Below are 12875 nucleotides of genomic sequence, written 5' to 3'. Positions count from 1 at the left end.
GTATTTTCACCATTAATTTCTCCACTCTATTCAACATAGTTCTTGTCCATCTTCCCAACAAGGTCTATAGGATCACTCTACAACTATTTAACTATATACTTGGTGCCAAACCCTGTTCTTTACATGGATTATCCTAATTAATCATCACAATGACTCTGCGAAGTAGGAATTCTTATTGCAATTTTACAGACAAAGAAACTGAGCTGGACGGCTTAAATAACATGCTTAGAATCACATAGCCAGGTAGTGGGACAGCGAAGATTTGAGCCCAGGTATGTCTGATCTCAACGTTCACAATCTTAACCACAAAATATTACACTTTTTGATAAAGACCAAGAATAAGTCATGGCACATCTCTTCATTGATTTAAGTTAGAATCCTCAGCCTGAATCCAGTTCTTGGGAACTCTGAAGTCTCTGTCTCACACACATACACATACACACTTTATTCATGAACTCAAAAGGCACTCTATCATAAATCTTAAACTCTTGGATTTCCTTTTTTCTTTTCTAGATCACTTGCCTACCTCCCTGTCAAAGTGATCCCATCTCAAGCTTTCAGAGGACTTAATGAGGTCATAAAAATGTAAGTAAGTTACTGCATATCAAAAGACATTCATAATTGGAATAATGAATTTTTTCTAAGAGAAAACACATTTGAAAGGGGATAATTTTTCTAGGAAAGAAATTGTGTTTAGGATACTCACATATTTTTATCTTTGTAATACAAATAATAACTAGAGACCTTTGAAGAAAAGGTATGATTTTTAAGAGTCATTAAAATCCAGACAATTAACCTTGCTTCAAAGAACTGAACGCATTTTATAAGTGATGATATATCTTTTAAGGGGAAAAAAAGATAGATTCCAATCATAAAAATTCTCCTTCTGCTAGAGCAGCTATTCCCTTGTGTCACATTTTTAGATAACACCCACATAGGAAAAAGATGTGTTGGAAGTTTATTGTGCATCAGAAGATAATCTTTATATCTAAAATATATGACAAAAACACAGTATTTATAACTATATTGATGAAAGGCATTTATCAAAAGTGTAAAGCACCTGGATAATGCAGTATGATCTCATGTTTGTCAGACATAACTTCGATCATTTGTCCCTGGGTTTCAGCTTCTAGGACCAAAGTTCCCATACTTGGAGAGAGAATGTTCTCAAGGGCCCAGTATTCCAGCATCTTTCTTAATATGAGCCTGAGTCAAAGGACCTCATCGCCATTGAGTTCTCACAGTGCATCTCTAATCTTAACAATCCACTGGACTTTGGAAGCAGATTTGCATCTCTAAAGAAGATGCTACAGCATCGATCTTAGCTCCTTTGGGAGCCTCTATTGCCCTTTAGGGTATTAGTAAGCAATTAGCATATTTAAAATAATTCCTCAAGAATTACTGCGTATTATAGGAAATTCACTGCAGGTTACAGACTTGTCAGTTTACTTGAGCTTAACCCACACTCTTCTGCTCTCAAGTTGGAATGTTAAGTTTTGATAACCTTTAATGCATTAAGACCTCCTACTGAGAAAAGAAGCTACAGTTAAATAAGCAAACCAATAGGTAGGAATAAGATGAATCAGCCAAGAACAATCCATTCCTGTGTTGTTCAGAAAAGATGTTAGCTACCTTAGGCTCTGCCTTTCTGTGGGCTAATGCTCTCATCAGTCTGAAGTCTTCAGTGAGCCTTAACCTTAGAAATATGCAAATGTACAGTTTGTGAATTTGAGACTTTGTTTTCAACTGGCAGGAAATGGTAGCTTATGTTGGGATTTTAGGGTAACACTGGCATTACCTACACGCTTGCGAATCATATATGACAAAACTGGTTCCTTTATTTTTGTATTGTTTTCAAAAAATTCAATTATTCATCACTCCATTCACTTATTCATTCATTCATTTGTACTCTTAACTCTGTGCCAAGCAACATGAAGCCACCAGGGATTCAGAAGTGAATAGAATATACTCCTTGTCCTCAGTTTTCTCACAAGTGAGAAAAACAGTCAAGTAAGTAGGTAACTGTAATTCAGGACGGATACCATGTGCAGGAGTTGACCACCTTGCAATAGCCTCAGCATGAGATTTTGGGAAACCAAGGGTTAACAGTTATGAAACAATTCAACCCATATTAAAGCCTCACTAGAGTGACAGAATTGGGACCCAGAGATCCATATCCTAGTCTTGAACCTTAATATAAATACTATTTGCCTCTCCTCTCAGGGCCTTAATTTCCAGAGCTGTAAAACAAGGGAATCTGACTAGATTTTCTCAAAGGGCCTATGCAGTTCTAACAATCTATGGCTCTGAGTCAAAGATAAATAAGAGAAAAACTTGTCACATAAACAGGGGCTACTAAAACTTGCATTTCAACTGCACCTGGGTTGTAGGTGCCCATCAGTGCTCCTAAAGGGAGATGTTAGCACTGTATGATTTGGGGACAACTTGCACATCCTTGTTCTTTTCAGGGTGACACAGTGGTGTCCCCAGTTGTTGGGTCACACACATAGCTCATTGTCATGCAGACACGATCATTTCTTTCATGTTTCTTTCTCTTTTTCCCCCCCTCTCTTCCCTAGTGAAATCTCTCAGATTGATTCCCTGGAAAGGATAGAAGCTAATGCCTTTGACAACCTCCTCAATTTGTCTGAAATGTAAGCATCAGCTAATAGACAGTTTACTGCTGTACACTATTACCCTCGCTGGCTGGAGCCCACTTGGTATTTGTATTCAAGCATCCACTGCTAGGAATCCAAGAGGAAAAGACTACAGCAATTACTAGGTCTGGGCAGGCACTAATTTTTCTCACTGCAGTGGCCTGTAGGTTGCTATGGTGACAACTGCTTCTCCCTGGGAGCTGTATAAACTCCGAAACATCACAACACAAAGATAGAAATTAAAATTGACATTGTGAGGTCCTGCCAAGTAGCTCTTGCCTATGGAAGGTATGGAGTACTTGGGATAGTAGGAAAATTTGGAAAAGAGCTTAGAGATCATAAATTGGTTCATTGGGGGCTATTTTGGCACATTCACTCATTCAGTAAATGTTTCTTGAATACCTACGGTGTAAAAGCTGTGTAATAGGCATGTGTGTGTTGGGCTTGTTGGGTTTTGTTGTTGTTATTGTGATGTTTTGGAATTAACTCTTAGAAACAACTCTTGCCAAAGTATCATTTCCCCAAAAAAATCACAAAAAGGATAGGAAAAGACTGGTTCAATTCAGTTTTCAAGTGATGAATCTGTGGCCTAAAGAGGTTAACTTACTTGCCTGACATCACACAGCAACTTAGTGCCAGAGCTGAAATTAGAAATCAATGCATATGACTTCTACACCACGCCCCCTACTGCTGCTTTGTGTGGTCCAAACCTGAGTTTCCAGAAAAGCACTCAAACTTTACCTACTTCAGAGTTTCAAAAGTTAGGGAAGGGGAAAAGTATTAGCATCAAACATTTTTTGAGCTCTTGTGCTTGGCATTTCTTCTATGTTGTGTCATTTAATCCTCACAGCTACCGTGCAGAGTGGGAGTAATTATCCCTTTTGTCCAGGGGAAGGAATGGAGGCTTGGAAAGGCACAGAAACTTGACCAATGTGACACTTTAGACCAGGGGTATCCAATCTTTTGGCTTCCCTGGGCCACAGTGAAAGAAGAATTGTGTTGGGTCACACATAAAATACAGTTACACTAACGATAGCTGATGAGATTAGAAAAAAAAAAAACTCATAATGTTTTAAGAAAGTTTACAAACTTCTGTTGGGTCTCATTCAAAGCCATCCTGGGCCACATGTGGCACACAGACTGTGGGTTGGACAAGCTTGCTTTACACCACGGCAGGACTGGGATTCAATCCCAGACTGTCTTTCTTCAGAGCTCCTGTATTTTCCACCACAAGGTCCCCCTATAAATGATTCAATGAATAATTACCTGAAGAGAATAATTAATTGGTAAGTACGTGAGCAACTACCATGTGTCCAATACAGGGCCAAATGCTGTTGGAATACAGAGGAGATAAAATATAAATGTCCACCATGAGATAACAGTGTAGCCAGGGAAGTGAGACTACTCACCAATTACAGAGAAATCCAAAATAATGAGTAAGCACAAAAGACATAGTCTGGACTTAGCTGAGAAGGAGAATCACACGGGGGGCTCATTACAGTTACAGATGACAGTCCTATCCCAGACCTGGAAAGCTGCAGTTTTAACAGACTTCCCAGGTAATGCTAAAACACAGCTTATATTGAGAACCACCAGGGCAGCTAATAATAAATAAAGCTTCCCGTGATGCAAAGCAACATTCATCAACAGAAAGAAACATAAAGCACTCTCAGGGAAAGTTTATGGATTCCCAAAGAAGGTCCTAAGACTAGCATGCTAACTCCATGAAGGCTCTTTTTGCTTTGTTCACAGCTGTATTCCCAGCACATAGAACGATGCTTGCCACATGTAGGTGCCCAATAAATGTTTGTTACATGGATGAATGACTGGGCTAAGGTCAGGCCCCAAAATTCTTTTATTAAATTTCTTTTAATCTTTTTTTTTTATACAGGGTCTCACTGTGTTGCCCAGACTGACCTCAAATTCCTGGGCTCAAGTGATCCTCCCATCTCCTTGCCAAGTAAATGGGACTACAGATGCACGCCACCACACCCAGCCCAAAAGACCTTTAGAGATAAAAGTCCCTTCCATCCCACCCACATAAGGCTCTATATGGCCTATGATTGCTTGACCCAGTTGCTGTAGAAACAATTACAACAAAATATCACTCACATCTGAAGAATCAAAAGGGCTGAGAAGATGGAAACAGGCACAAGTGGTGGGTAACTGTAGTGTGGTGGAACAAGCACTAAACTGAGAGTCAGAAAAACTGGGTCGCATCCAAGTTCTGCTACTTCTCAGCTGTGTGACCAAAGACAAATCATTCAGCTTCCTAATTTCAGCAACTATTATAACTATCGTTAACCCTGGCTGAGGCCTTACTATGAACCAGACACATATATTTATTCCTCAAAAACAACACTATAAGGAAACCACGACACAGAGAACTTAAAGTGATATATCTAAGGTCATATGATTAGTAAAATCAGAATGAAAAACCAAGTTGACTCCAGAGCCCATGCTCCTAACCAGTACACTACATTCTCTCTATAGAACAAGGTAATTATTATTTCCTCAGGTGGCTGTCACCTGGATTAAGAAAGCCAAAGGCATTTACTGGCCTTTTATTGAATACAAAGTAGACAGGACTTAGCAATGGTGACTACTTTTTGTAGAGTCACAGTAATTAGGGGAATGAGGGAGTTGGGCAGGGAGGGCAATAACATCACAGTGGTGTATGGCTGTACTTTTATACTTTGCAAAGCCCTGCCTCATATTATCTCTACCTATTCTATTACTTAAAACCTACTAACCTGTGAGGCAGGAAGACTATGTAATATTATTATACCAATTTTACAGAAGAGACACTAGCTCAGGGAGGTTAGGAGGCTGGACATCATGACACAGCAAATTATCTTCAGCATGAGTATAACACCCCCCAAATTCAAGCCTCTGGCTTTTGCCCTGTGCCATTCCACAGACTGGTGCCCCTCGGTATAACTGCTCATGTGATTGCCGGCCAATATGAAGAGGACGAGTTTGCTTACAAGGGAGAGTAGGTAATTTGCTCATCTCTCCTGAGAGGAATCTCTCATCACCCTCAGGGTCCACAGTGGGGCAGAATCTACTTGGCCAGGAGCCCTGGATGTCGGTGCTGTCTGTGGTGGGGGAGGGGGTGGGAGGGTGCAGAGACAGACTCCCTGCTCTGATCCTTATACCCGCCTCTTTAGAAGCTTGAGAGCAGTGCTTCCTGGAAATAGAGAACTAGCTCTCACCAAGCCATTTCCATCCCCAGAGTCGCTAGGGGTCCTCCCAAGCATATGAAGGTCACCTGCTTTTGCTGATGCCATTTTCAGCCAGCAACTTCTGGTGACCATGATCTCACACATTTCAAACAATACACATCTATTAAACAGCAGCTTTTTTTCCCTCTCTCTTTACAGACTGATCCAGAACACCAAAAATCTGAGACACATTGAGCCCGGAGCATTTATAAATCTTCCCCGATTAAAATACTTGTGAGAAATTTTCCTTTTTAAGCAATTGGGGAGGGGAAGATGGGCATCTGATGAAAATCAAAACAAGGAAAAGGTTGGAAAGATTTTGTTTAACCATATACATGGCACTATTTACATATTCCTCTTCAGCCTTCTGATTTAAATTTAATTGTCATTTCTCATCAGCCACCGAGCTGGGTGCTTTTGCATACATGTAAGTGGTTCCCAACATTTTATCAGTCCTAAACACCTGGGAAGAACATCACCCCTTTGTAGTGATTTTCAAGGTTGACAGTGGGTATGGGAGATGGAGGTCATAACACTTTAAAAAGGGTAAATCAGAATCTCTGAGGTGAATACAGAGTAGGTGAAAGTGAGAGTGGCAATTCTGATTTGACTCTCATCACTGGTTAAGAATTACTGACCTCCTTTATCTCATTTTTTTCATTTGTTCATTAAATGAAGACTTTTTAAGTACTGCCTTAAGGTAGACATTGTGCCATAAAAACTAAATCTTTATTTTCCACTTCCCATTAAGTCTAACTAAGTCTATCAGTTAGCATTAGAAATTGAGTACCACTGTAGCCTGCCACAATCATTGCCTTGTCAGAAATACCAAAATTCCTGAAAGCTATGAATTTATCACTATGGATCTTCTCACATATCAATTCATCCCTATTCACAAAGAAAAATTTAAGTCTCCCTAAAACAGACATCCCTCTTTTTTCTTTAAATTTCATAAACTCCTCAGAGAATGTAAAGTCCACCTCCCATCACTGCCCAAAAAAAGGAAAACAGAGAGAAGGTACATCTCTCTGGTACTTCACGTCATCAGTCTTGCTCTGGGGCCTTCTGCAAGAGCTGCTACCGGAACTGGCATAGCTCCTTTGTTAACTCTGACACTGAACAATTCCAAACTCAGGTGTTCTGTTTTTCCAAACCTCCAGGGTGTCTATAGGGCACATAAGCATACGGTAGCATCAACTACTTGGAAAAAACATAAGAAAATCGCAGAACCAAATTTGACCACTGAAGCCTCTTATTATCTAAGAATCATTGTCTTTATTAGGTAGCATTTTCATCCAAAACTGTGATATTCACCCAACCCAAGTACACATTGCAGTCTAATCCCACACTGCTATCCCCAGCTGTAGACAGAGCAGAGATCCAGTGTGACCTGGGCTTTTGGATAAGAAGGAGAACCAGAGAGAGCCAGAAGAGAAACCTGGCTTTGTTTCATTGTCACGAGGGTGACGGACAGTTCACATTAGTTGTCCAGAGCCCATGACTGGTGAATCTAAAACTCCAGTGTGGCAATCCAGATGCCTAGACTCTGAGGGAGCCCCATTCTTGTAATAAAATATTCTTCAATTTCACCTATCACTTAAGCCTCTCTCCTCTTCAGAAGCTAAATAAAAGGTGGGAGGAAAAGAAGAGCCTTGAATAGTTCCAAACACCAAAACAATGTTTAGTGATTTCAATGAGATGCAAAGAAGAACTTCCTGAATTGCGAGGTAGCTAAATAAGGGAAGATTTTTTAATAATGAGCAATATGGATTTATCCTAAAAGATTAATTTTCTTGAAGTATTTGAATCAAAACCTGCTCCAAAATTTAACGATGCTTTCTAGAACTATCAAGAGCATGTAATAAACTAATAACCAAAAGAAAGTGGAATGCAATACAGGAAAATGTGATTAATAAGAAAAGACAGGCTAGAAATATAAATTTAAAAGACCTTTAAATTTGGCCCCAGTCCCCAGATTTCTAAATAGGAGTCATTAGAGCATCTTCTCCCATAGCATGAGGGACTTCTGAATTGCAACAATCTTTATCAGCTAAAAGTAGTCCTGATAACACCAAACTCAATATTTTTAAATTTAATGTGAAAGTTGTATTTGCAAAATGACTTTGTACTCTCTTTTATCTTTATGTCTTAATGACAATCACTTTTACCCACTCTCTGCCCACACCACTACCTTGTCCCTAATCACAGGAGCATCTGTAACACAGGCATCAGAAAGTTTCCAGATGTTACAAAGATCTTCTCCTCTCAATCAAATTTTATTCTGTAAGTACCAAGCTGATTGCTATGCATAAGTTTCCTATTTGCACCTAAAATTTAGAAAGTAAATATTTCTCATTTCTTTCCTCAAGGGAAATTTGTGATAACTTACACATAACCACCATACCAGGAAATGCTTTTCAAGGGATGAATAATGAATCTGTAACACTGTGAGTAAACTCCCAGATTTGTGTTCTGCCATACAGCCTCCTGCTAGTCTCACTACTAGGTTGGGGTGAGCTTTTTCTCGTATTTTACCACATTCCTCACTCACTGGTGACATTCTTCTTAATCTAAAATGCTAAGGGTGAAGGGAGTTGTGTAAGATCACAGCTGGGTCATATGTTCACATGACAACCAACCAACCAATTCAGTTTAACCAAACAGGCCCTGAGGATTTTTAGTGACTGAGTCTCAAACTTATGAAATTGTTCACTGCATTAATGAAGAATGCTCTAAGGCTAGGAAGACACAGTCTAGAGAGGAGTGGCTTTCCTGGCTAAAAAAGAGCACAGAAATTTCAAGATTTCAACAGAGAAGAGTTTGGAAGGATATTCTCCAAGTAGGAAAAGTAGTTGATCAATGGACCTTGCTCTGTCTCTCTCATTTTCGCCTTCATCTTGGGTCCCTCTCACTTTGTTTCTGAAGCAACACTATCTATACTCATTCTCTCTGTTCCTTAATGCTTAAAAATAATGTGTTTTTCTTTGACAGTTACTCATCAGATTACCAGGCTATCCCTTTCATGGTGTTTCCTAAGGCCTCACTATTCAAAGTATGAGCCATCATCTTCAGCATCTTCTGAGAGCTGGTATATAAGTCCATTCTCACATTGCTATAAAGAACTACCTGAGACTGGGTAATTTATACAGAAAAGAGGTTTTAATTGGCTGACAATTCTGCAGGCTTTGCAGGAACATGATTCTGGCATCTGCTCAGCTTCTTGGGAGGTCTCAGGAAACTTACAATACTGATGGAAGGTGAAGGGTGAGCCAGCACCTCACATGGCCAGGAGCAGTAGGAAGAGAGAGAGCAGGGAGGTGTCACACACTTTTAAACAATCAGATCTCATGAGAACTCTATCACAAGAACAGCACTAGGGGGATGGTGCTAAACCATTCATGAGAAACCACCTCCTTGATCCAGTCACCTCCCACCAGGCCCCACCTCCAACACTGGGGATTATAATTTGTAATGCGATTTTGTGGAAACACAGATCTAAACCATATCCTGTAGTTAGAAATAGCTCACCACAGACCTACTAACTCAGAATATGCTTTTCACAAGATCCCAAGTGATTCACATGTACATTAAAGTTTGAGGAGCACTCCACTAAGATAACTCAACCCATGTTCTTCACAGGACACTTGCCAGACTTCCTTCCCTCTGGAATCCCTGCCATACATCTTCACATGGGAGCCCTCCACTGCCGTGCCATTCAGAAGCAGCATCCTGGGCAGCATATTTTATTTTACTGAAACTGAGTCTCACTCTGTCACCAGGCTGGGGTGCAGTGGCGCAATCTTGGCTCACTGCAACCTCTGCCTCCCGGGTTCAAGTGATTCTCCTGCCTCAGCCTCCCGAGTAGCTGGGACTACAGGCATGTGCCACCACACCCAGCTAATTTTTGTATTTTTAGTAGAGACAGGGTTTCACCATGTTGGACAGGATTGTCTCGATCTCTTGACCTCATGATCTGCCCTCCTCGGCCTCCCAAAGTGCTGGGAATACAGGCATGAGCCACCACCCCCTGGCCTCATTTCTTTATACCTAAAGCCCAGTGACCCTGACTTAATTCTGCTCCTAAAATCCATATCCCTCTCACTCTTTCTGCTTTGGTTACAGCCCATGGCAAAATTGTGATGAGGCAATAAAGGAGCTCACCCTTAAAGAAAAAAGAGAAAACATGGATTGGAATGACTCTGAAATGAAGAGATAGATGTGAAGCAAAAGAAGAGATCATCTCAGAGGACTCTCTTTTATATCACTGGATTCTAAAAATTGGTATCCTTGGTGCACTGCCTTTGTATAGTACTTTTACTTTGTGTAGGTGTAATTTTACATGTATAATTGTCATGTTACAAAGCTGTAACCATGTAGCTTCATCTCAGATTACTGCAATCAAAAGAATACAGAGCAGCAACCAAAAATAATTTCAAAACTAACCCATACTCTTTACTTGCAACTCTTGAACACTGGGAAAGAGACTCTGTTGATCCTAGAAATATTTCTCAACAGTCTCTCCACTCCTGCCACTTCCCTCACACAGCACAGCTCTACCGGCTGCTTCTAAAGTGTTTTCAACTCACCACTGCATAATGGATCTGGAACTACTCATTCATCATGTCCCCCACCAAAAACAAGGTATTCAACAAACAAACTCCGAATGAGGTGATATCATATGCCTTAGGATTTGGGGTCTCCCCACATGTCTATATCAAGAACACAAAAGACATAGGATTAGATTCATGTCCTCGAGAAGTTCATAGTCTCAATGAGGGGGGAAACATAAAATAATAAAATAATAATACAAGCTAGTAGATATTCACTATGAGAGTGTGTGGTACCTAGAAATGAGATCTTAGAGAAGTCCTTTTGGGCTGGGGAAGTCAGAGAGGCTTTATAGTAGAGCCAATAGATTTGAATTAGACCTCATGGAATCAGTAACATTTATATGGGTAAATGTGAAAATAGCAGCTAATATTTATGTAGCTGTTATTAAATACCTGTGCTGTTTTTAAGTACTTTTTAAGTCTCATAGCAACCTTATGAGATAGGAACTATCAATCCTACTTTTAGATGAGGAGACCAAGGCATCAAGAGGTTAAGTATCTCTATCTCGGGTCGAGATTTGGTCCCAGACAGTCTGGCTCCAGAGTCATGTTCTTAACCATTATGTGGTACCACAACAAACAGAGAAAGGCAGAGCAAGGAATCCAAGTGAAGAGATGGCAGGAGCAAAAGCATGGCAGGAGGAGAACACGGTGAGGCTACTACTTGGGAGTAACCATGCTGTTTAAGGAACGGAAAGTGAGTTTAGATAGCTGGCTGAGATGGAGAGGACACTGAATTGCAGAGACCCTTAAGTGCCAGGACAAGGAGACATTGGAGGTAACTCTGGAAAAAGTAATAAAATAATCTATTCAATAGAGTAGGCTTTATTCAAAGATCACAAATATCCACGACTCCCTTCAACTTTGATCTAAATCTAAAAATAATCAGAGACCAATTGGTACTCCTCCCAGGTAAATGTACAATGATGGGAGTGGAGTGAAGTAGGAATGAAAAGGCAGAAGACATGGAGGAGGGTGAAGAAGAAAATCAATGTTGGGATAATCCATAGGTAACTATGAGCTCACAAGACTGGGCCACCCCACCAGACTCAAAGAGTAACAAAGATTCCTTCTCACACATCATACTTCAGTATGTGCACAGAGAGCTTCATGGTTTTCTTATGACAGGGACATTAACTTATGTTGCTCATGATTTTAAGAAAAAGAGTGCATGCCAGTAGGATGTAATTTCCCCACTCTGAAGTTAATAAAGATTGAGGCTCTGTCTCTCCCAGAGAGCCTGTGGGACATTGTAGTTCCATCCCCCTTCTCATTCTTGGCCCTTCAGCTGAAGGGGAGTGATTAGTCATTTGCCTGGCACTTGTTCTCTGCTGAATGGGCCCCTCTGTAAGCAAAGGATCGTGCGGAGCACCCTGCTGGAAAAAGGGTATTATGCTTAAAGAGGAAAGCCTTATTTTCTTAGCTATAAAGTTCAACTCTCTAATTAGAAAATAATGAAAGCAAGCCTTCTCTTTTCATTATTAGGGGTATTTGAGATTTTGTTTTTTGTAGAACCTGTCTTGCCCTCCCCCTACCCAAATCTTTACCAACTGTGAGCTCATTTAATGAAAACAAAACACTTCACTTGATGCTGGAGAAACTCAGTGGGGCTAATGCTAAAACTATGCATTATGCTTTTATATCCCTTTATAGCCACTTTGGTTGTTCATTAAATCTCCTCAAGAGGCCACCTTGAAATGCCCCTCCTTCCCAAATAAGCAGAATTTAGCTGCGCTACCTTTAAAATATTCTAGGTGATTGGTCATACCAGTCTCAAAAAAAGAGACAATCTTGATTCATATCTTAACTCCACAAAGAAATGGAAAAGTCATAGCAATTAATTTTCTAAGACCCTACAGAGAAGTGATGTCTGGAAAGGCATGACGATTCCAGGCTGCACCCATGACAAGCCACAGTAGAGAGACTGCTGGGTCTCTCTACTGTGTTGCAATAGGGAGCCTGGGCTTCAGTCCTGGCTCTGTGTCTAACCAGCCAAGCAGCCTTAGTCAGGTCATCCCACTTTGACATACCTCTCTCTCTGTCTATTCAAAGGGATTACTACTTCCTTGTGTGAATCAAATCACTTTGTGTCAACTACACAATCACCACAATTACAATTAATCACAGTTAAAAGCTCATACTTAGAAACCTGGAGCAGGCCAGTTGTTTTAGACCATCTTGAAAACATCACATCTCATCATCTCCTTTTAAATGTTTTTCTTTTTCTTGAAATTTTTAACTGACAAATTGAGGCACTTTCCATTTGTCTTTCAATTGACAGATGGAAAGAAGAGTATGATGAACACCTTTATACACCTTACGTAGATTCATCAACTATTAGCAGCTTGCCACACCCACTCTATCTCTATGTATGTGAGTATATA

At 40.3% G+C, this 12875-nt stretch overlaps 1 protein-coding gene across 1 annotated transcript in view; it reads left to right on the top strand.

The window, feature by feature from the left end:
* LHCGR (luteinizing hormone/choriogonadotropin receptor) overlaps nt 1-12875 on the top strand; it is a 64137-nt gene that overhangs the window by 17833 nt on the left and 33429 nt on the right. The window contains exons 2-6 of the mRNA XM_003262367.2: nt 514-585; nt 2580-2654; nt 6041-6115; nt 8090-8164; nt 8251-8328. Of these exons, the coding sequence (XP_003262415.1) occupies nt 514-585; nt 2580-2654; nt 6041-6115; nt 8090-8164; nt 8251-8328 (375 nt within the window). The remainder of the gene's footprint in view (nt 1-513; nt 586-2579; nt 2655-6040; nt 6116-8089; nt 8165-8250; nt 8329-12875) is intronic.

This window comes from Nomascus leucogenys, chromosome 14, assembly GCF_006542625.1.
Source record: "Nomascus leucogenys isolate Asia chromosome 14, Asia_NLE_v1, whole genome shotgun sequence".
NCBI classification, from domain to species: Eukaryota; Metazoa; Chordata; class Mammalia; order Primates; family Hylobatidae; genus Nomascus; species Nomascus leucogenys.
This window is presented reverse-complemented; position numbering and strand designations above follow the sequence as displayed.